The 24,720-nt window shown below is 36.0% G+C and overlaps 1 protein-coding gene across 50 annotated transcripts; it reads right to left on the bottom strand.

Moving 5' to 3' along the window:
* Positions 1 to 10: 10 nt before the first annotated feature.
* On the bottom strand, positions 11 to 23,317 carry LOC147406350 (pentatricopeptide repeat-containing protein At3g29230-like). 50 transcript variants are annotated; one of them, XM_086434348.1, is made up of 9 exons: positions 23,165 to 23,317; positions 22,184 to 22,292; positions 15,318 to 15,483; positions 14,847 to 15,212; positions 13,441 to 13,479; positions 10,972 to 11,274; positions 4,319 to 4,386; positions 3,971 to 4,103; positions 11 to 3,563 (listed from the first exon to the last, which is right to left on the bottom strand). In XM_086434348.1, exon 9 carries the CDS (start codon positions 3,416 to 3,418, stop codon positions 1,856 to 1,858), a length of 1,563 nt encoding a protein of 520 aa, XP_086290474.1. In that variant the 5' UTR covers positions 3,419 to 3,563; positions 3,971 to 4,103; positions 4,319 to 4,386; positions 10,972 to 11,274; positions 13,441 to 13,479; positions 14,847 to 15,212; positions 15,318 to 15,483; positions 22,184 to 22,292; positions 23,165 to 23,317; the 3' UTR covers positions 11 to 1,855. The 50 variants fall into 50 exon arrangements, 48 of the variants coding, with proteins under 48 accessions (XP_086290474.1, XP_086290475.1, XP_086290447.1 ...); XM_086434349.1 differs by lacking the exon at positions 10,972 to 11,274 and adding an exon at positions 8,091 to 8,265; XM_086434321.1 differs by lacking the exons at positions 3,971 to 4,103; positions 10,972 to 11,274 and adding an exon at positions 8,091 to 8,265 and having other exon boundaries at positions 14,847 to 14,918; positions 15,018 to 15,212.
* Between the last annotated feature and the right edge of the window lie 1,403 nt (positions 23,318 to 24,720).

The raw sequence follows: 24,720 nt of genomic DNA, 5'->3' as shown, positions 1-24,720 counted from the left end.
ATAGTTTGTTTTCGATTGAGAAGGAGTATCACTTGAGCCCACTGGCCCGCTAACCTGGCCTGGCCGACAAAATAAGGGCTAAGGCCTTCATATTAAGCCCGCTAATGTAGGGCCGGGCTTAATAATTTTCAGCACGTCTAGGGCTTAACAATACCCAATACGGTTCATCCCTGCGCAGCCCACTACTACATCTTATAGATAATGCATAATATATTTAGTTAGATAAATACTTTTTGGCTAAAATTTAAATAAATATAAAATACATTATATAATATAATTTAACTCTTATCTATAACCATTATATGTTAAATAATACATTAATTTTAAATTCAATATAATTATCTTCAAATACATAAATAATATTTTTCATTGAAAATATTGAATACTTGTCATTTTATTGGATCCAAACCCGTTTGGGCCGGGTTAGGACTTAGTCGAATTAGGCCTGTTAGGCGTATAGGACTAGTTTCGGGTAGAACCCACCTCTTTAGGATCCATATTAGACAATCGATGCGAGCTTCATTTCAATAAAGGCATGGGGGCTGTCAAAATTGGGGACATTCCTCAAAGGCATGGTAACAAAGTTGGAATTCTATTAGGGTGTGTTTGGAAATGGTAGTTAGTACGATAAAAATGTCTTATTTTCCTACTTTTTTTTTTTTTTTTTCCTTTTATCACCTCATTTTCTCATTATTTTCAATTTTCTATTGTTATTATTTGAATTATTAATAATTACATACTGTATTATGAAGAGAAAGTTCAATAACAAAGCACATCTGTTAGCTTCTCATAGGGCTTCTTTCTAACCGTCCCTGGGAACTTATTTAAGGGATTACAATTTCACACATAAACAAAATCAAGTATCTTTCAACCAAAAGAAGAAAAAAAATTTGGTTTAGATGGGGATAATCACTCACTTTCTTAACACGGCGTACTCGTGTTATCATTTTCTTCTTAAACATAGCAAATAAATACACCCCTTAGCAGCAAAATTATTTAATGATCAGAACTCACTAAATATCTACCAAAATAAAGTGGGAGGAATTCATTCTTACTTCTCTACGGATAGAAAAATACACAATAATTGCTACTTATGAACAAGAATCTCAGACGGTTCTCCACCCTAACTCCTCTTTGTGTTCATGATAGCTGTTGAATTGGGTAATGTCTTGTGACCCCCATTTCTTTGCTTGCACAACCAGCATCACCAGCCCGACAATTCCAAAGTCAAACATTAGAGATCTTAGTTGCTGCCCTAGATAAATCTTCGGTTGGCTAATCAACTTTTTTCCCTACTGTGCCACAACAAATGAGACAAATCATATAGAGAACTATGAAACCAAGAAGCTTCGAATGTCATTCTGGACACAAACATCAATTGATGAGATAATTAGATTGCGGACGGACGATGTAGGAGAGGAGTGGTGATGAATCGACATTTGTACGAAAAAAAAGTGTATAGGTATGAGCTTCCCTATTGCAATTTTCTGGATTCACAACACCCAAAAGTCCCGAACATATAAGAATTTTTTTTGCACTCATGTTTGTTGGTGCCACTATGCATATCAAAATGAAACGGATGATTCTCGAAAAGTTTAGAAGATTGTCACCTAGTTCATCCCATAGTCAACAAAACATTTGGAATTTGAAATGTTGCTTGGCTGGCCATTACAGTCAGACCCTTTTCATCACCGCAAGTTCCGTTGTTTCTCTCTCCTTCCCTACTCACCCTCAGAGTGCAACTTTACACTCGAATCAAGACTCAAATGTTAATCCACGTACATGAATGCAAGTACGGTACATGAGATGTCAGATTCCAATTAAGCACATTGAACACCGCAAAATCCAATATGCCTTAAACCAAAGCATGGCCAACCACTGCCCAACTACTACCCGGTGTCTTGAACACCTTCCTCTCCTTCATCAATTCTCTCACATTTGCTGCTGCATCAAACATTCTCTTCTCCACATACATGTTTGCAAGAATAGTGTAATTTCCCGGGTTCTCTGGCTCCATCTCAAAAAGCCTTTGGGCAACAACCTCCGCCAACCCAAGGTTCCCATGGATTCTACATGCGCCAAGCAAAGCCCCCCATGTGCTGGCTGTAGGTCTAATGGGCATGTCCAAAATGAAGTTGTGAGCCTCATCTAGGTGTCCAGCACGGCCCAAAAGGTCTACCATGCACGCATAATGCTCCGACTTAGGTTTGATGTAACCTAGATCGAGCATCAAACGAAAGCACCTTCGACCCTCCTCCACCAACCCTCTATGTGCACATGCAGTCAATATCCCAGTGAAGGTGATGCTGTTTGGCAAAACATTGGCTCGAGTCATATTAAAAAACAAGGAAAGAGCACGATTGGCATCCCCATAAGTGGCATATCCGGTGACCATAGAGTTATAGGATATCACATCTTTCTTGGGTATCTTTTCAAATATATTGAAAGCTTTCTCTAAGCTTCCACATTGCACATACATGTTAATAATGGCATTTAGAATACGAATATCTAACCCAAACCCACCTTCGCTTATCAAATTTTCAATCCACACACATAAATGCAAGCTTCCCAATTGAGAAGAAGCAGATATTACAGCCAACATAGTGATCTCATCCACCTTTACACCAGCCACCAACATTTCACAGAAAAGTTTAATGGCCTCCCATGGTTCACCATTCCGAACATAACATGATATCATGGCCGTCCATGCTACAACCTCTCTATCAACCATCCGATCAAACAGAAATCTTGCCTTCACCAAATCTCCAACCCTTGAATAACCACTAATCATGATCGTCCAAGACACCGAGTTTCTCTCTGGCATAGAGCTGAAATACGAGTGTGCTGTCTCCAGATGTCCAAATCGTGCCAGCCAATCAATTGTAACATTCCATGTGACAACATTTCTAACGGGCATTTCATGGAATAACTTAAGGGCTTGCACCAATAATCCATTCCTGCAATAACCAGCGACCATGGCAGTCCAAGAAACCACATTTTTCACTCTCATGGTATCAAAGATTCGCAATGCGAATTCCATTTTACTGCATTTTACATACATGTCAAGAAGTGCATTCTGGATGAAAACATCATATAGAAATCCTAGTTTCAAGACATCAGAGTGGATCTGCTCGCCTTCACAAAGAGCTTTAAGAAGTGCACAAGATCTAAGCGCAAAGGGAAGGTTTAAATTATTGGACCGAAAGCAATAGCATCTCATTTGTGCATACAACATGATAGCCTCTTTAAAGGGCCCATTGAATGAGTAGCCTTTTATCATTGAAGTCCATAAAATCCCATTTGGGTTCTCCACCCAGTTGAATACCAAGGAAGCAAGGTCTGATTTCCCATTCGCAATAAGATAGTTTATAAGCTTTACTACAATAACATCATCCCCGTAGAATCCACTCACAAGCATTTGAGCATGGATTTGGTTAAGTTGGTCTGAACTCGTGGATCTCTTCAACAAATGACCATATAGATCGATCAAAGTTGTGTGATTTGAAGTTTTCTGATGTATATAACATACCTGATAACTCCACCCAATGCTCACGCTCACAATCCTGAGTAAAAAGGAATTTTGATGAGAGGAAAATTTAAGTACCACTTCTAATTCATCATCCATAACTCGATTACAATTCCCAGAAAGGCTTGTATGAATATAACTTTGCCTCAATTGACTTAAAACAACAAAGAAAGAAAAAAAATAGGGGAACCCAAGCACAACAGATAAAACTTAATAGACATTGATTTAAAGTGATGTAATGTAATATATCTAGATGATTACATTTGTACTATACTACAGAAAACCTAAAAAACCTTTAACGAAGAAGCTTAAAAATTGAAAATAAAATAATTTCATGAACATAAATTCTTCTTATTTGGTGTTGCAAGAAGAACTATCATCTTCATCGTCCCACAAATTCTCAAACTCCTATAAATTTATCCTCTGAGAATGACAATCTTGTACCTTTGAAACAAAGTTTATGGTGTGAGAAAACATCACCAACCAAGTGATCTCAAACATTAAACCAGCGATGGTAACACTCAACAAACGACAAAGAGATCTTGTTTGGATGGTAGAGAACGTGTGGTGAATTCGACTGAAAAAGGCAATCCAACAGAGATCTAGGATAAGCCAATTGGGCGACAAAGTTTCATAAATACAAATATTTTCAAAAGAAATAACAGTATCTTGGTTCTGAGAAAATATATGAAGGTAGTCAGACTACATCTTTATGCTTGTAAGGTAACTTGATAGAGTGCACCAAAAATATTTTTGTGGAAAATTGAGAAGTAATAAGAAAAATTTACACACCTTCGCAAACTTCCTTTTCGCCCACTGCAAACTACACCAACCATCTTCATGAGCTTGTCCCGATTCATCTGCATGGGACAAAATAATGTTTCAAAGTGAATAATTCCATGTGATATTTATTATATTATAACCTTAAGATTAAGAGTTACATATTTAATGTATTGAAACACAAAGATGGCAAAAACTCAAAATTATTCTCTTGATTCCTCTCCATGCTAAAAAAGAATGGAACATAATATATAGATTTCACAAACAACGCCAGCTGTAACTTAATCACTTTAGATCTTACATCTGATACAAACTAAAGACTAACTTTCAATGGAATCCTAGTAAGTAATCATATAAAACCTGATTCAATCTACGTCCTAATTTAAAGTATGTTGATCTTGAGATGAGAGTTATTTCTCGTATCTTATTTGTGGGGCCCCACATCTGCAATTCTGTATGCGTATTAAAGAATGAAAATCTCTCCAAATTGGTGGTGTTTGGACGTTTGCTTGTCCCTCCATAAATTATTGCCTGCTTGGTCATCCTATGTCGACCGCAATTACCATGGTTTAAAGCTTCGTTATGTTTCCTAATGTTACGATGAAACATTCCAGTTTCAGCCGAGACAGGAATGAAACGTTGATCCTGTTTTGGGATGCTTTGGGTTTTCTTGGAATATTTCGGTGAAAGATTGTTTCAGTTTTTCTCCTGATTGAAACATTGCCCCTAAACAGGATTCTAAACCTCACAAATTATCACTGAGTTTTGTGCACCCCCACTATATGATGCAAAATTTGACCATCCCAATAATCACAACAAAAGAACACATCATTGCGATGTAAAACTTTTTCGCATAAAATTTTGCAATTATACAATGTTTAACCGGTGTACCAAGTAGGGAGTAAATATAGATTCACAGAGGATTGGACATCTCCATAGAAAATATAAAAGTAAAAAAATCACATATCCCATCCCTGTAAGTTTGGAGATCCACTATTATCCGGAAGACTTTTCTAATTTTCTATGTATAACTTATTATGAGGCCTCTTTAACTCAGAAATAATAAAAGATAAAGCCAAACCAGAATTACAAGTGACATTCTATAATTATATTATTTAAAACATTTTACGGATAAAAGAAACACTTATGCAGTTTCCCTCAAAAGGAATATATCTGCTGAAGATATGGTACATCATAAAGTTAAATAATGAAAAGATTCATGCCCCAACCCTGGTGATTGCCTGATTGGGATAAAGTTTAGATGATGATTTCACGTCATGCAGAACTCAACTTACTTGCCGAACCAAATATGTAAAGTGACATTGTTATCTGATCCCAATAAAATGTTGATGTCCTTACTCATATGCCATCTGTTCAACTTCTCGTTCCATCCATTTAATGGATCCCGACTAGTTGATCTCTCTCGCCAAGATCAATATCTTAGGATGATTGCAAGGATCAGATCTCTAGAACAAACTCAACTTCATAAATCCATGTTTGAAACTTAGTAGTATATTGGGTCTTCTCTTGACTATGACTTGGGTAGTCAACGGAAATGCATTGATAACAGTTGTGTGGGATCACAATGGTTACTGCATAACCTGAATTGAGCTTAACCCAGGCCTCGTCCAGAGCTTCTTGGACTGCACTATTGCTCTTGTTTTTGCTGCATCATCCCACTTACCAGCATTTGCATACATGTTCGCTAATTGTACATAAAACTTCAGGATTGTTAGATTCTAACTCGATGAGGTGTTTGGCTGCAATCTCAACTGGCTCCCTATCTACTTGAATGGTTGCCACACCAAGTAATGCTTCCCATATTCTTACATCGGCTTGAATGGGGATATTATCAATGAATTTCAAAGCTTTCCCAACAAGTCCTGCCCTTCCTAGCAAATCCACCAAGCAACCGTAGTGCATCATCGTGGGCTCAATACCAAACTCAAAATATTTAAAGCCATCTTCTACTAGACAAGAATGGCTGCAAGCTGTCAACTGCAGTTAAGGTTACAGAATTGGGGCTGATATTTCTGGTTTGCTTCATTTTCTCAAAGATAGAAACAGCTTTCATCCCCTGCCCATGTAACCCAGAGCAAGTAATGAGTGCAGTCCATAAGCTCACATCCCTTTCCATCATCTTATCGAAAACCCGCTTCGAAAGCTCTAGTAACCCACATTTACCATACATGTCTACAAGTCAATTTCCAACAAGAGTAGTTCACTCTAGACCAGCCCTATACACGTGACCATGTATTTGCTTCCCATGCAGCGGTAATGCTAAGCTCAAGCAAGAACAGAGAGTCATTACAACTGAGAATGAATCGGGCTGGATATTGCTAGATTTCTGCATATCAGCAAAGAGTTTGAGTGATTCTTGTTCATTTCCATTCTGGTTATACCCTAAGATGATTACATTCCACAAAACTAGATTTCCCTCAGGCATTTCATCGAAGACTCTCCTGGCTGAGATGAGGTTCCTACATTTGGCATACACATTGATTAGGGCAGTCAAGACGAAAATATCTGACTTGAATCCATGCTTGACCAAGAAACAATGAATTTGGGTCGATCCTAAACTAAAGGAGAAGCATGGAAGGATTGCAGCCATGGTAAACGAATTGGGTTTAGTTCCAGTGATCAGCATATCACGAAAAAGTTGAATCGCATTGTGGAATTGATGGTTTTGGGCGAAAGCAGATATGGCAGCGGTCCATGTAACAATATTTCTTTGAGGAAATTTATCGAATAGGTAATCAATTGTTTCAAAATGGGTGAAGAATCTTCCATAGAAGAGGATTAGGCTGTTAGCCACAAAGAGATTAGAATCAAATCCAGTTATAATGGCATGGTTGTGAATTATAAGTCCCATGGTTGGATCATTGAGTTGGGCTGAGGCTTCGAGGATGTAAGGGAAGGTAAAATTATCAGGCTTGAAACCATTGTTCCAATGCTTGACATATTGTTCCAAGGCTTCAATGAACCGACCTCTTTGAACTAATTCTTTTATTGAGGAGTTGGTGGGTATGGGGTGATGTGATTTGGGTCGAGTGTGAAATGGAGGAAAAGTATGCATTGGGTTTGTATAGAAAGAGTACCTTCTTTTAAGCATGGCTATGGTTATTGATCGACAATAGGGTGTGATGTTGATGTTTCCCTTCTCATCTATAGTTATTTAGGAGTCTGTTTGGTTGGCAATGTGGTATTATGAGAAGTTAAACTCTTTAGAATTCTATGAGAATTAGTTATAACTTCAGTGTTTGGTTCATTGCCTATGAGAATTTTCTTTAGAGTTGTAGATAATAGTGTAAGGAAGATCTCTAAGCATAGAACATCAATAATATGATCCGAATCCGAATATTACCCTAAATTGAACATCTCTAAGAAATGGTGCACTATTAAAACTAATTAAAATTGAACCCTGAATTGCTTATCTGTGACTTTATTGCATGAAGCTTATAAGCTAAAAACTTCAACATGTCCATGACCAACTAAACTAAAATGAATTAGGGTTTTAAAATTTTACTGATTTTTGTGCATTTTAGTGGAAGGAGACTATTAAAGGCAATTGAAAATCATAAAAATTCAAAACCCTACCCTAAGTTTAAATTCTTTAATCTCGTGAATTATTGAAACTTTTGAGCTTTTGTTGCAGATTAAACTATAACTTATAGAACAAAATTTGGAAACTTTAACATCTCGAAAGATTAGAACAGGAACAAGTCGAAGAACATAATAGGATCCAGAATAGAAATGGCTAGAAAGAGAGATTTTGGGAGATTACCTTTGTAGGTTTTTGTTGGTAGAATCAGTTTAAGAGAAACTGAGAGTGTGAGGTTTTTGATGCCGCATCGTTGTATGTTGATGATAGTTATTGGTTAACGATGATACGACACACTAAATATGTCTACAATTAATCCAATGATACCCTTCTTATGTTCTCAATATTGATGTTGTTCCTGCAACTCAAATAGGGGTACAATTGGAAAGTCTTGAGAAGGGCAGTTTGAGAATCTCTTTTGCTTAAAAATAAGTACAAAAAAAAAAAAATGAAGTTACAAGAGTAATAGTCGATGAAACTTGGGTTATAACTATTGTACAAGGTAGAAATCAGGTTAAATGTTGACATTACATGTGACTCAATCTTATGAGAACTCAGAGATCGAGCAAGATAGGTTTTCGATCAGTGAATCCTGTGGTACCTCGTGATCTGAGCAACTTTGTTTGGTTGTAAGTTCGAGCAGAGCCCAAACAAAGTTTTACTTGGGCTTAGAGTTCGAGTAAAATTTGACTCATAGAAGACTTCATCCTTTTTGGAGCAGTGATTGACCCCGTTAATATGGATATTCCCATATACCTTGAATTACGGAGGAGATTGTGTTGCAGCGAACGTGGATAGAAAGAGCGTCTCCATCTATAAATAGGGAGGACACTAGGGAAAAGACTTTTGATGGAGGGAGAAGATTCATAGAAAATTGTTTTGATCCATTCCAATACTAATTGGGGCATCAGAGGAATTTTGACAAGTACCACACCAGTACCCTAGCACTACGGGAGAAGAGCATTTCACCATTGAAGTTGTTGTTGGAGGTCTTGGGAGTCTACTTGGAAAAAGATCACTATAATATTTATTAATTTACTAGAGTTCATTTTCTTTAAGGTTAAGGGAGGTAAAAACGAAAAATAATAAAGTAGAGGCTATTATTAAAAAACGTTGAGGTTAAGAGGGTAAAGATGAAGAATAGGTGTTATTTATGAAAGGGGGAGATGAGGAAAGACAATAAAGTGGATTAAAGGGGTAAAGATAGTAAAGTTAAGAGTGGTCTTAAAAATAAGTACAAAAAAAAAAAATGAAGTTACAAGAGTAATAGTCGATGAAACTTGGGTTATAACTATTGTACAAGGTAGAAATCAGGTTAAATGTTGACATTACATGTGACTCAATCTTATGAGAACTCAGAGATCGAGCAAGATAGGTTTTCAATCAGTGAATCCTGTGGTACCTCGTGATCTGAGCAACTTTGTTTGGTTGTAAGTTCGAGCAGAGCCCAAACAAAGTTTTACTTGGGCTTAGAGTTCGAGTAAAATTTGACTCATAGAAGACTTCATCCTTTTTGGAGCAGTGATTGACCCCGTTAATTATGGATATTCCCATATACCTTGAATTAAGGAGGAGATTGTGTTGCAGCGAACGTGGATAGAAAGAGCGTCTCCATCTATAAATAGGGAGGACACTAGGGAAAAGACTTTTTGATGGAGGGAGAAGATTCATAGAAAATTGTTTTGATCCATTCCAATACTAATTGGGGCATCAGAGGAATTTTGACAAGTACCACGCCAGTACCCTAGCACTACGGGAGAAGAGGATTTCACCATTGAAGTTGTTGTTGGAGGTCTTGGGAGTCTACTTGGAAAAAGATCACTATAATATTTATTAATTTACTAGAGTTCATTTTCTTTAAGGTTAAGGGAGGTAAAAACGAAAAAATAATAAAGTTAGAGGGCTATTATTAAAAAACTTTGAGGTTAAGAGGGTAAAGATGAAGAATAATAAAGCTGGAGAGGTGTTATTATGAAAGGGGGAGATGAGGAAAGACAATAAAGTGGATTAAAGGGGTAAAGATAGTAAAGTTAAGAGTGGTATTTTTGAAAGGGGGGTAAAAGAGGAAAGATAGTAAAACTGTAGGGATATTATTGAAAAAATGGAGGAGGAAGGACATGAAAGAGAATAAACTTGAAGGGATGAAAAGAAAAGGCAATAAAGTGAGTAGAATGGACCCCACAAAAATGTAGCAGCTGGATGGGACTGTTATCGCCCCATCAATCTTTAACCTAAAGATTTATTTGTTTCGATGTTTTTTCAACCTTTAGGCAATTGATTATAAGATATTGTTATTATACTTAGATTGATCTCTTCTTGCGTAGTGTACTTCAATTTATCTCAATTTTCATCCATGAATCTTGAAAACCATTGGGTTTGTGCCCCATTAGTAAGCAAGACATGGCTTGGAGAGTAGATTGTTGAGGGTTTTCTTGTCCACAAATTCCAAATTGTAGTTCACATCTTACATTATATTTGAGTACAGGAAATGATCAAACTAATGGTTAGAAATTAGCCATAAAAAAAAAACTCAAATACAATTACTAGAAGTCATCGATCAAGTTGATTATTTGTTTCTAGAAAAGAGTCAATAAGGGTGGTTGACCCAAAAAAATGTTCCTCATGACATTGTAGCATAATATAACAAGCTTTCTGTGCGTGGGAAACATCGATTTCACTCTATAAGCATAATTGATTCATGTGTTGCCCTAATCAAATCCATTGTCCTTAGCAGCCCACCATCTTTGTGTGGTAGGGTATCATTAAAACTGGCCATTTGTCTTCAACTTCTCCAATTTATTGCATCTGTAGAGAAAATAGAGTACGATGGCAGCTCAAAGTCAAATTTGATGCAAGCTTATATATGCAAAGTGCACAGAGACATACATGCCCTTACAGGTGTGTATTTGTTGTATTTCCTGAACACAAAAAGTTTGATCCCAGCCCATGAAGCAAAAAAAGGGCATTTTTAGCTCCAACAAAAGATTCGAATCAAGTATGCAACAAGGCATTTTCAGGAGAAGATCCAAAATTGTGTTTATGAACACAGCAATGTTGCGCCTACCTTGACTTGTCAACCTCATGCTTTGCACATATGAGTAGTTCATATCAAACTTGCTCTCATGGAAGCTCGATAACAAATGTCTACAGCTTCACAACTTTATTTTCTGATTCCAGCCTTCAAAAAATTCCACATCACTGCTTCTGTGAATCTTTTTGTCCTTGGAATACCAGAACTTGTAGACAAAATCTTGAGAAACATATACATTCCAACAGACTTCTACGAAATTTACCAAAATGCTTTCATTCTACATGTCCACCATTGTTGTTTGAGTATAGTTGTTGAAGTCCAGTCTAATTTAATAGCCTGCATGTGAATCTGGCTTCATTCTTAGACAGCCAACAGAAAGGATCAGCCTTAAAAACAATAGACAAGGGTAAACCCTTTTAGTTCAACTCTCACTATAACCAAAGAGTGATGCCTGGAATAAGCCGTAATCATGGAAATTCATAGAAACACGTTTGATGTAAACTCCATACAAACCTCGCCATCAGTTTCGCATAAACAAAATATCAATATATTACAGCTCAAATTTACAAAGGTGAATATGAAATAAAAGTGACAAGTAATTACGTGGGTGTGGACCCGCTTAAGAGATTTCATATTCTAGAGGTCTTGGCGATGGTTTCTTCAATTGTTGTTGTCCTAGCAAACCCGATGAAAAACAATTCATTCCAAATGCATGTAAGCTATGAAGATCTCTGTCAGTCGCAACCCTTTCTTTTTTTCCTTTTCTCTTTTTTTATTTCTATATATCTATATATATATATATATATAATATATATATATATATATATATTATATATATATATTTTAAATGTGCAAATTACTTGTCGCAATGAAATAAAGTAATCTATTGCATTGGTCTATTTGCTTATTCGCAATCAGTCAGCATAGCACCCTCATTGACCATTTATCCCCTACAACACCTCTTGTTCCCATCTTTAATTCTGAAAGCCTATACCAGACATATGTCAAGACCTATTAACCGAGAAACCATTGGATCAAATCCTAGGTGGTTCCTGTCACATTCACCATAAGGAGAAGAAAACAGTGGTCTAATTCTTAATGATTCTTTATCCTAACAAAGGATGGAAGTTGAAAATGTTCCAACCAATTAATTGATAACCGAGGTAACTTTTTTGTCCCACATAATTGGAACACCTCCAACTGAACCTAAAGCCAAAGAACTGGTCACCCTATCTCACTAATATACAAATCTCTAATGGTACTTTTATTCAAACAATCTAACTTTGTCTCTGATGCACCACCACACTTTTGGGGTCTCCAGCAGGATCAGAATTTTACCATGCATCGTCTTTACTTGCTTCCTAGACCTCTAACATTCCATCAAAAGTTTTAACTTCATTGGTTTATTAGATTTCGTCTCCCTCTAACCCAATCACTTAATTCATTCAACATGCAACTACATATATTTCTTTTTCAAACTTTCCACCTCTTTTCTTTGAGGAGGTTTTCTCCCTATCTTAATGTGACCCAACACTTCTTTCTCAACTTCGAATCAGGGGAATGGCATCCTCCTCTACAACCCTCTTCATGCCAAGGTAATTGTGTCACTCCATCAGTTTTGTTTTGAACCTTTGATACTTTCCCTGCAAAACTTTTTTTTTTGGTAGGTAAAGGATTAGTGGCTAGCAAGAGTTCAAGGGGTTTGAACCTAGGACGTGGGAACAACACTCCCCGCATCTTCCTAACTTCAAAACCCTTTCTTTATTGATAAGCTGGACATGAACCATGATCTCAAAGTTGCATTGAAACATGTCAACCAATTGAATTATGGCTCTAAGCCCTCGTACAAAACTCACCCAAGGGAACTGCAATTTCCTCCGACCATCTAGATTTATTAGGAATGCTTGCACCAATCTATCCTTACTAGCAAGGTATAAACTGAACTCCTAGAAGGTGCCAACTTAGCTAAATTGGTAAAGGTGAGGGGAGTGTTGATCCCACGACCTAGGTTCAAATCCTATTGAACCCACTTTCGCATTGACTACTAACCACCTTGCTTGTTGAGCAAAATAAAAGTAAACCGAACTCCGTAGCAATATTGCCTATGTTCTCAAGAAGCCATTACCAAGACACACCTTGCAGCCCCAACACTGACCTAAACTCCACTAAGACACACCTAACCCTTTATTGCAGTCCTCATAGTCCTCTAAAACCATATCATCTCTCCCACCCTTGACAGTCACCAATCCTCCCAGAGAAGCAATATTAGTCATATTTCATCATTCAACTCTATCTCAAAGAAAACAATGAGAGCATTTTCTAAAATGTTTGGTTCTACAACAAAAAGTTCCAGATTTTTATGACTTGATTGAGGAACATGGTTGAATTAAATGTTAAAACAAGATTATTATGTAAAAAACCACCAACAAAAACAGCATATATTGACCAAAGAAGTTATAAAAGAGACCAAAGAAAATGCTTGAAATGCAAGAAAAAACATACCTAAGAATTGCTCACTCGAAACCCTAATCAAGCCTATATCTGAAAAAGAGCAAACAAGGGATAAACAACAAAATCAGGGGTTTTTGAGTGTTTAAAAGGGTAAGAATAACATAACAGCAAAGTTCCAAGTCTGTGAGTGGTAATATCACAAACCTGGTTGGGATCAAAACCACACACCTTCACACACTTAAACCTATTAAAAAATGAAAGAAAAAAAAGAAGATATTTTCTCCACATTGCTTCTATAAGTGATATTTGAAATAGTGTGCAACTATCTTGTCTCCTTCTACTAAGAACTTCTGGACCTTGGTTCCCAACTATTGCCTCCCATCACCAACTATCATGCCATAGATTCCACCAAGACCATTTGTAGTTTTCTCTATTATAAAGTCTAGATGTTTTACATTTCAATAAACATGCATACCTACACTTGGTATTATTTTATACAAATGCTTCCTTGATGTAGTTCACAAACTATTTTAAACAACATTTCCCAACTCGGGGTAGCTGTAATTTAGATATGCACAACAGGTTAGAAAAGGAAACCAATAATTGTTGTACTATGTAATGGTGCAGTATTGCATTAACCAAATATTGATGCTCTCTACTCCTAAGATTAAATTGAACATGTTAAACAATCATCTAATTGTGTTTGATGGAAGACTTTCAAATGGATAATTTACCCAAAGAAGTAAGTTGAAAAGATGGGCTCCGTAAAGAGAATGTCAATCATAGTTTCTAAAGATGGCCTGTAAGTTTAAGTTTCCATGCACCCCACAATTAAAGATGCCATAAAACCATCACCCTAGAAATATGGAGGCTCGGATTCCAAAATAGAACTAGAAAATTAAGGATAAATAAGATAGCACACTTGAATATATGTAAGAAGCATGTGATGAGAACCTTTAAATAGGATGGAGCACCAACACAAGGTTGATAGCTGATATGGTAGGATTTTGTTCCCCTGAGAACCAATTTTTACTGCTCACAAGAAACATGGGTAGGGATCCGTTGACTCCTACGAATGACTCATGAAAAAAAGCACATGATCCCAACCCTTTAAACACAAAATCCAATGGTTGAGATCTATGAGTATCTTGATAACACAAATCTCGGAGATACTTAACCCAATGAAAAATCTCAACCATTGGATTTTGCATTTAAAGGATTGGGATCATGTGTTTTTTTCATGAGTCATTATTAGGAGTCAAGGGGTCCTCACCATATATACATGGTGGACTGGATCATTTAAGAATTGAATCAAATGGGCCCTTTAACTCAGCGGCCGAGTAACGCCAAGGTAATGTGTAAGTCATCGGTTCAAATCCGATAATGGGGATTATTCAAAATAGGCACTAGACATTAAGGGAAAATTCAAACCAATGTTTATGAAGAGAGTGAATTACCTTCTCAAGACAAACTAGTTACAGCACCAACAGCGTGCCTGCCTTTTCTTCCATTGGATGGAAAGCAATTGACTGTACAAAGAAGCAAACATCTTTCCTCACAACATAGAAGTTCACCACTACAAATGGCATAAAACATAATGAAACAAATCTGTATCTCTAATCAAATACCAAATTTGGATAGAAATCCAATAGATTCAAGCCTCTTGTATCAAGGTTCTTCCAGTTTAGGACAACTTGATTAGTTCGATGAAGGATGCAATCTGTTACCACCGTGATAAATATGATCATTGACAATCCAACCTCTCAAACTTTTAAATAAAGTTGCTACATCAGTGTACAGTGTCCCATGTATCAACAGCAACTCTAGACAAGCAAATAAGAACACCATCACTAATAAAATCGACGATGGATATTCAATCTCCAAGCAAATTAACTCTAAAATCTCATAAATCTTGACACAAAACTTACAAATAGATCTTCAAACAGAAATTGATCTCCACCTATATGAACACACTCAAAGTTTCAAGACCTTTTCATGATCACCCTTCACCAGCCCATCATTAGCAAAATCCTTCAGTCAACTCAATCGATCTCAAGCCGAAATTATATTTCTAATGATGAATCCACTGATTCTCTAGCAAATAAAAATACAGGTCTGAAAAGAGAAACAGGGAAAGAAAGAATCGTAGAAAAAATAGTTCTAAAATTTATGAACTGAAATTTCCTCTTCAGTTTCAAGGAGGATGAAAAAGGATATATATATATCTAGAAATTAGACTATATATCTGAACATAAGCTTGAAGAAAAATACAGATCTATTAGCAAGTGATGCAGAATTTTCAGATTTGAATGAAAATTTACAAAGAAAACAGATTCATGATAAATTTTGATTGATAACTACAGATTCAATGGAATTTCATTTAATAAAAAATAGGCCCGGTAAAAAAAACATAGATCTAATGAAAAACAAATTGAAAGACAAATCAATAATGTATGAGAGATCTAACTTCATGAGAAGGGAGATGAATGAGATCTAGTAGAAAGCACCATTTTATTATGAGAGATTTGAGTTCATTTACAAATGGAATAGGTTCTCCCAGATTTAAGTAGATTTAGATCAAGGATTGATAAGAGAATTCATGGAGAAAATGAAGAACACGAGAATAAATTATAGAAAAATGTAAAATTTACCAAAGAATTCATGAAGAGCATAAAAGGAATTAAAAGAATATGAAAAGAAAATATAAAATATGAAATCTAACTAAGAAAATTAGAAGAACAAAGAAGAAATTTACAGATTTCTTTGGTTTCATGAATCAGAGTTCTCTCTTATGGTGAGAGAATTCTTATTGCATAATTCCAATTCCATGAATTACCACTTGAGAGTAGGGCTGTCAACAGATGCTTATCGGTTTGAATACAACAATATCCGAATCTGAATCCGAAATATTTATCTGATATCTGAATTCGAATTTGAATCCGACGGATCTTCTAAAACTCTATCCAAATTCGAATCCGATTATCCTATCAGACATCGGATAATATCCGATTAGAATTCAAATTATTTTTCTATTAAAAAAAACACAATTTTTCCTTATCCAACTGATTTTTCATTATTAAAAAAACCTATTATATATTGTACTAAATATATAATAAATAAATCAAATAAAATAATATATATTATTTCGAATCGGATATTATCGGATTCAAAATGTTAATATCTTATAAGGATTTGAATATATAAAACTATCCGAATTCGAATCCGATATCTGAAATTTTCGGATGATATCCGATTTTTCGAATTCGAATTTTCGACTATCCATTGACACCCCTACTAGAGAGGTAGTTCTGTTGAGTTTGGTCCCACATCGGACACTCATTGCCTTGTCTCTTTCCTTATAAGTTCATGGGCCTATCCTATCATTGCCAATTGATTTTGAGTTGGACCCCCAAATTTATCATGGTATCAGAGTGGGCCTTTCTCTCCTCCACGTCACCTAGTTCATATCTTCACGTGCTTTGGCCCAGTTTGACCCACATGTACAGGGGCATGTTGAGTTTAGTCCCACATCGGACACTCATTCCCTTGTCTCTCTCCTTATAAGTTCTTGGGCCTCTCCACTTATTGCCAATTGGTTGAGCTGGACCTCCAAATTTATCAAGCTCAACGACCAGGGAGTGCTTCCTCAGATTTATGAGATCGAGTCTCTCCACCCACAACTTTACCTAATACACTTGTTTGTGGTGGTAGGGCCTATCTGCAAGGATCAGTGCCACTTCCATAAGGATGGGCACACCCTGTCGCATAAAAAAATACCTTGAATTACATTTTTCCCTTCATATTCTCTCTTTCAAGTTTAGAGAGAGAACTAATGTAATTCTTCTTACGTCTAAATATCTCACCCTAAGAAATCTACAAATTACATAAATCTCCCGAATAAAAATCATAGAAAATCCCCCTCAACTCTACAAAATTACAAAACGCTCCCTCAACCTTTTAAATTATAGAACACTCCCTCCAAAATTTTAAAATTAGGGGAAATTATTGAAAAAAACCAAAAAAATAAAATATTTTCTAAAAAAACCCAAATTTGTCGAATTTATATATGGGAACCTCGTTCTGCTCTTAAAGGGCCAAACTTTTCTCTTTCCTCCATTTTATCTTTCTTCGAATATTTTTATTTTAAAAAAATGAACGTTTCGACCCTTAAAGGGCCAAAATTTTCTCTCTCCTCGATTTTCTTCCATTGACAGAATCATCTTCATCTTCTTCTTCTTTTTTAGTTTGATATTCATTTAAGATAACCCATGCTTCTAGTCAGTTACTTAAATCTTGATCTTGATGTTTTAAGATCTTGATTTTAATCTTGATCTTGATAAGATCTTAATCTTAAGATCTTGAGATCTTGTTCAAGATCAATATCTTAAGATCAAGATTTAAGTAACTAACTAGAAGTATGGGTTACCTTCATGGTTTTTAAACTCGTCTGAGACCAAGACGTATCGCCTGAGTTAACTCAGTATCAGAGTTGAATGAGACCAACTCACAAAGTCATTTTTTGACTGAGATTTATGACTCACGTTCATTTTTTTGCTTTGACTCACAAGACATCTCAAACGTATCGGAAAACTCATCCGAGATGACTCGGTATCGGGCCTGGACGAGACGAGACGAAATACCGAGTTTAAAAATTATGGTTACCTTAGATGAATATCAAACCGAAGAAGATGAAGATGATTCTGTTGGTGGAAGAAAACCAATGCGAGGAAAGAGAAAATAAAGGAGAGAAAAAGTTTCAGCCCTTTAAGGGCCGAAACTTTCATTTTTTAAAATAAAAATATTCGAGGAGAGATAAAATGGAGGAAAGAGAAAAGTTCGACCCGTTAAGGGTCGAACGAGATTCTCACATATAAATTCAACAAATTTGGATTTTTTTTAGACAATATTTTATTTTTTTGATTTTTTTTAATAATTTTCCCTTAAAATTACATATCACCCTCCGTATACACAAAAAATGAACCAAGTCACAATTACCATATGAAAATTGGGGAACCATTAACCAGCATCGAGAACAATGCACAAAAAAAAAATTACATATTTCTTCCATTATGTCCTATTTCCATAAGCCATTAAACCCTATCTAATTTCTCATCATGTAATCTAGAAATTTCCAACATATAAGATCATAAGCCTTTTCGAAATCAACCTTACATACAACTATTTCTTTCTTTAAATCCAATAATCAATGTATTCATTAGCAATTAATTCTCTATTTGGTATTTGTTTATCGGTCATGGAAGCCTCTCTGCTCCTTAGCAATAATTTGAGGGTAACACTAATCAAAATCTTAGCAATGAGCTTTGTTATGATTCAAAACAACTTCCAACCAAACTTATTAGCCTCAAGTCCTAAATGTCCCCCACTTTTATGTTTTAGGATTTTTTTTTTTTTTTTTTTTATAGATAAAGATAATTTTATTGATAAACAAAGAAGATGAGGGGGGTCGAGGGGACCCACCCAAAACAAAGAAAGCGGCACAACTAAAAAGAAAAGAAAAGAAAACAACAACGCAACGCGAGCAACAAGTTACTCTCACGACAAAAAACAAATCCTATCCCATCTCACAACAAAATCTTCAAAGAAGACCCCTTTAAATTCCTTATAAAGTTTGCTTCAAGTGAACAAGAGTTCCAAAATAGATCAAACTAATCGTTCCAACGTAGAAACTTTCCCCTAAAAAATGCAACAATTTCGAACTTTCCAAATACCCCAACAAATCGCAAATGGGGCAAAGAATCAAAGAATCCATTTTGATGACATAAAAGATCCTCCCCAGGCCAACCAGGACTCCAAAGCCGACTTAACCGAGTTAGGAAAACAACCGACTAAACCGAATAAAGATAAGAAATGCGACCAAATGTGATGAGCCACCCGGCAATGAATAAGTGATACGTCGTTTCCGTTTGAGATCTACACAGACAACACTGATTCGGAGAAATGAAGCCTCTTCTGATTAACTGGTCCATGGTTGGTAGTCTTCCCAGGGCCGCCATCCAAAGAAAAACCGATATCTTAAGATGGATCTTACCACCCCAGACAAAAGAATGAGGGAAAGACATTGCACTCCTTAGGAATTATAACCATGAAAGTGCAATTTGCCCCAAAATCATATAAGATCTCTTCTTGGAATTCAACAATCACCTTCATAAAGTCGATCTTAATCAATTCCGAAATTTTTTTTGTAGAATTCCATAGAAAACCTTGGCCTCAAAACTTTCTTCCCATCTAGGGCTACAATAGCCCAGTGCACTTCTTTCACTTCAAATGACCCCTCAAGCCTTCCTAGCTTGATATAAGTTAATTCCTTCAAAGTGAACTCCTCTACTTGTCTTCGATGCACTTCACTCTTAGCATATAGTTTAGAGCAGAAATTCACAATCCCACTCCATATGCAATAGCTCCATTCCAAATTGGAGTACATGCAAAGGAATATGAATTTCTCACGAGCTCCTAACAAAAAATCTATCCAACTGGCTTACAACCAAGTTTTCTTGATTATTCAACAAGGTAAAAAAACATACCTCAAGCGGTAAGTCCATCAAATCATGCCTTTTAAACCCTCAAGCTTCCTCATAATTCTTGATAACTAGTTGGCACATTTTTTTTCGAAGGAGAACCTTATCACATTAAAATCATGTCCAAAAACCAAGGAGTACTCCACAGATCCATAATACATCAAGCTCTTCCAAATATTGCCTTCCACAGGACTAGTTCAAAGGACCATACACACTGTGAAAACCCATGGAAAATTCACATCTTTATACCAATAAAAGGGTGGAAATTGAAAATGTTCCAATCAATTAATCAATAACCGACGTAACTTTTTGGTCCCACATAATTGGAACACCTCCAACTGAGCCTAAAGCCAAAGAACTGGTCACCCTATCTCACTAATATATAAATCTCTAATGGTACTTTTATTCAAACAATCTTTGTCTTTGATTCACCACCACACTTTTGAGGTCCCTAGAATGATCACGATTTTACCATGCATCATTTTTCCCTACAAAACTTTTTTTTTTTTGTAGGTAAAGGATTATTGGTTAGAAAAGTAAAGTTGAGTTCAAGGGGGTTTGAACCTAGGGCGTGGGAACAACACTCCACACATCTTACTAACTTACAAAACCCTTTTTTTATATTGATAAGCTGGACTTGAACCATGCCTCAGAATTGCATTGAAACATGTCAACCAATTGAGTTATGGTTGTAAGCCCTCTCACAAAACTCACCCAAGGGAACCGTAATTTCCTTCGACCTTCTAGATTTATTAGGAATGCTTGCACCAATCTATCCTTACTAGAAAAGTATAAACCAAACTCCTAAAAGGTGCCAACTTAGCTAAGTTGGTAAAGGTGAGTGGAGTGTTGATCCCACGACCTAAGTTCAAATCCTATTGAACCCACTTTCGCGTTGACTACTAACCACCTTGCTTGCTTAGTAAAATAAAAATAAAAATAAAAATAAACCTAACTCCGTAGCAATATTGCCTATGTTCTCAAGAAGCCATTACCAACCATTCTTTTGCCGTACCTTCAGCCCCAACACTGACCTAAACTCCACTAAGACACACCTAACCCTTTATTGCAGTCCTCATAGTCCTCTAAAACCATATCATCTCTCCCACCACCAATCCTCCCAGAGAAGCAATACTAGTCATATTTCATCATTCAACTTTATCTTAAAGAAAACAATGAGAGAATTTTCCAAAATGTTTGGTTCTACAGCAAAAAATTCCAAATTTTTACGACTTGATTGAGGAACATGGTCGAATTAAATGTTAAAACAAGATTATTATGTAAAAAACCACCAACAAAAACTGCATATATTGATCAAACAAGGTATAAAAGAGATCAAAGAAAATGCTTGAAATCCAAGAAAAAACATACCTAAGAATTGCTTACTCAGAAACCCTAATCAAGCTTATATCTGAAAAAGAGCAAACAAGGACTAAACAACAAAAACCTGGGGTTTTAGAGTGTTTAAAAAGGTAAGAATGACATAACAATAAAGTTCCAAGTCTGTGAGTGGTAATATCACAAACCTGGGTGGGATCAAAACCACACACCTTAACACATTTAAACATATCAAAACAATGGAAAGAAGAAACAAAAAGGAAAAACAAGGAGATTTTTCTCCACCAATTGCCTTTATAAGTGATAATCGAAACAATGCAGCTATCTTGTCTCCTTCTCCTAAGAACTTTTGGACCTTGGTTCCCAACTATTGCGTCCATCAACAACTGTCATGCCATAGAGTCCACCAAGACCATTTGTAGGTTTCTCTATTATAAAGTGTAGATGTTTTAAATTTCAATAAACATGCATACCTACACTTAGTACTGTTTTATACAAATGCTTCCTTGATGTAGCTCACAAATTATTTTAAACAACATTTCCTAACTCAGGGTAACTACAATTTAGATATACACAACAGGTTAGAAAAGGAAACCAATAATTGTTGTACTACGTAATGGTGAAGTATTGCATTAACCAAATATTGATGCTCTCTACTCATAAGACTAAATTGAACATGTTAAACAATCATCTAATTGTGTCTAATGGAAGACTCTCAAATGGATAATTTACCCAAAGAAGTAAGTAGAAAAGGTGGGTTCCGTAAAGAGAATGTCAATCATATTTCGTAAAGATGGCCTATGAGTTTAATTTTCCATGCACCCGACAATTAAAGAGGCCATAAAACCCTCACCCTAGAAATATGGAGGCTAGGCTTCTAAAATAGAACTAGAAAATTAAGGGTAAATAAGATAGCACACCTGAATATATGTAAGAAGCATATGATGAGAACCTTTAAGATAGGATGGAGCACCAGCACAAAGTTGATAACTGATATGGTAGGATCTTGTTCCCCTGAACCAATTTTGACTGCTCACAAGAAACATATAATAAGCATTTACTTCCTAAACAAACCCAATTCTTTTTCTTGAATGATCCATTATACAATTATATATGGGTAGGGATCTGTTGACTCCTAAGAATGAATCATGAAAAAAACACATGATTTATGAGTATCTTGATAACACAAATCTCGGAGATACTTATCCCTAGGATAAATCTTAATCATTGGATTTTGCATTTAAAGGATTGGGATCATGTGTTTTTTTCATGAGTCATTATTAGGAGTCAAGGGATCCTCAACATATATACATAGTGGACTGGATCATTTAAGAATTGAATCAAATAGGCCCTTTAACTCAGCGGTCGAGTAACGCCAAGGTAAGGCGTAACTCGTAAGTCATTGGTTCAAATCCGATAATGGGGATTATTCGAAATAGGTATGCGACATTAAGGGAAATTCAAACCAATGTTGATGAAGAGAGTGAATCACCTTCTCAAGACAAATTATCAATAATGATTATAGATTATTTGAAGTTTTGAATACATATATACAGGGGAAAAAAAGCATATCAGGGTTAAATCGATTATTTCTCAATTAAATAAGAAATAATTCACAGTAAACATGCTCACAGGTTTGGAATAACATCAAAAGATTTCCAATTGTGCTTTAAAAAGAATTTCAATCAGTTTTCCAAGTAACACATTGAGGGAACATGTAAATTTAAATTATAAAACAATAAATAGTTTCAAAAATAGAAAATATAGAATGCAAGAATCAAAATTACAAAGATCATAAGGTCAAGCATGAAACGTTTTCAAGTATAGATCATAATGAAATCTTTTAACACTTCAAAGAAGAAGAATACTTAAAAGAGAAAATAGGGTTTTAGAAACTTTACATTTTTCCTCAGATCTTGGGTGCGGCAGTGGCGCTAAAAAATTCTTAAGCAACTTCCAGTGAGGAGAGAGAGAGAGAGGAAAAAGGAAATGAAGTGAGACCAGGGGTGCAACTTAATCCGGTTCAAATCGAGAATCGAATCAAACCGTAAAATTTGAGCGTGTGGTTGATTTTCAATGTCTTTGAAGGGCATGTGCTTCTCTTCAGGAGATCATTATTTCGATTTTATAATTTTCTTTGTTCTTTTGGCATAGGTATTTGAAGGAATTTTTAGATATTTTCTTTGAGGACATCTACTGGGATTGGGTTTTGTAGAATATCAGTTGATAGTGTGTTATGTGGGATGTGTAACTTATCTGTGTGGTGGTGTTATTGTAGTGGTGGGTTGGTCAATTAACCATCCATTTTTATCTTTCCAAAAAAAAAAAAAAAGATTATTATGTGTGTAGACACCTCAATTTGAACGGGCCACTACTCGAAAGGGCCCAAAAATACAGATTTTACAAATAAATAGGTCAACGGGCCTCAAGGGCCCAAGTCATTGAAAAGTGGCATTTTGATCGAACCAAGGCCCCTAAGACCTCCTAATGGTTTGGGAGGCCCGCCAAGAGGACTTGGCCAACCCTCCATTTTCCCAATATTCACCGCTCCACTTCCAAAATAAAAAACGTCAAATTTTCGATAAAGTTCACCAACGGGCCTAAAAAGCCCGATTTGCCAACACGTGGCATTTTTAAATCAAACCAACATATCCAATTCACATCTAACCTTAATCATAACTCACAAACCACTACCCACATCAACCAATCACCATCTTGATAATCAAATATGACATATGTCATCACCCCATCTCACCTCCCTCATCCAACTACCTACCCCATTAATTTTCTTTAAACATCATCTACCCACACATCAACCTATCACTTTTTTTCTAAAAAATCACATCTACCCACACCCCTAACCTATACCTCCCCTAATCTACTCGCATCAACCCCCATCACCTTTTCTGTAAATCTACCCACACCCCTAACCTATACCTCCCCCTAATCGACCATCATCATCCCTACAAAACCCACATTTACAATCTAAACCCACACCCATCTTCTCAAATCAAACACTCATCCTCTCCCATCAACCCATCTCAACTCTTCATCTCCACCCATTTTGACACATGGCATCATCTCCTACACCCTCCTAAAATATCATCAACCACCTTCTTACACAATCCTTCTTTTTATTAAAATCACATCCCATCAACACGCTTCATCAATTAATTACTCTCTTACACAATCTCATCCTCTCAACCACTTTCATTTATTTTATTTCATCTAATACTCAACCCAAATGGGTTGAAAGATCCAACCCATTTGGGTTGTAAAACAACCCATTTGGGTTGTAAAACAACCCATTTACCCTTCTTACACAAATGCCTTTCAGTCATCTCTAATTACTTCCACCTTTCTCTTAAACCCCATACCATTCTACCATTTCTCTTCATTTCACCACATTATATCCCTAAAATAACCCCTCAACATCTATAAATACCCTCCTCCTTTT

The sequence above is a fragment of the Akebia trifoliata genome, chromosome 3 (assembly GCF_017979445.1).
Source record: "Akebia trifoliata isolate Shusen 1 chromosome 3, ASM1797944v1, whole genome shotgun sequence".
Lineage (NCBI taxonomy): Eukaryota > Viridiplantae > Streptophyta > Magnoliopsida > Ranunculales > Lardizabalaceae > Akebia > Akebia trifoliata.
Note: the sequence above shows the minus strand (reverse complement) of the source record. Positions and strands in the feature narration are given on the sequence as shown.

Bases quoted from the DNA above. Each gene is read 5' to 3' on its own strand.
- LOC147406350 (XM_086434305.1), bottom strand. From the start codon at position 22,204: ATGCTTCTTACATATATTCAG. The intron at 4,387-22,183 runs GTGTGCTATCTT...TGTCCCATGCAG, and splicing joins TGCTTCTTACATATATTCAG to ATGAATCGGGACAAGCTCAT. The intron at 3,564-4,318 runs GTGTGTAAATTT...CTTTTTACTCAG, and splicing joins CGAAAAGGAAGTTTGCGAAG to GATTGTGAGCGTGAGCATTG.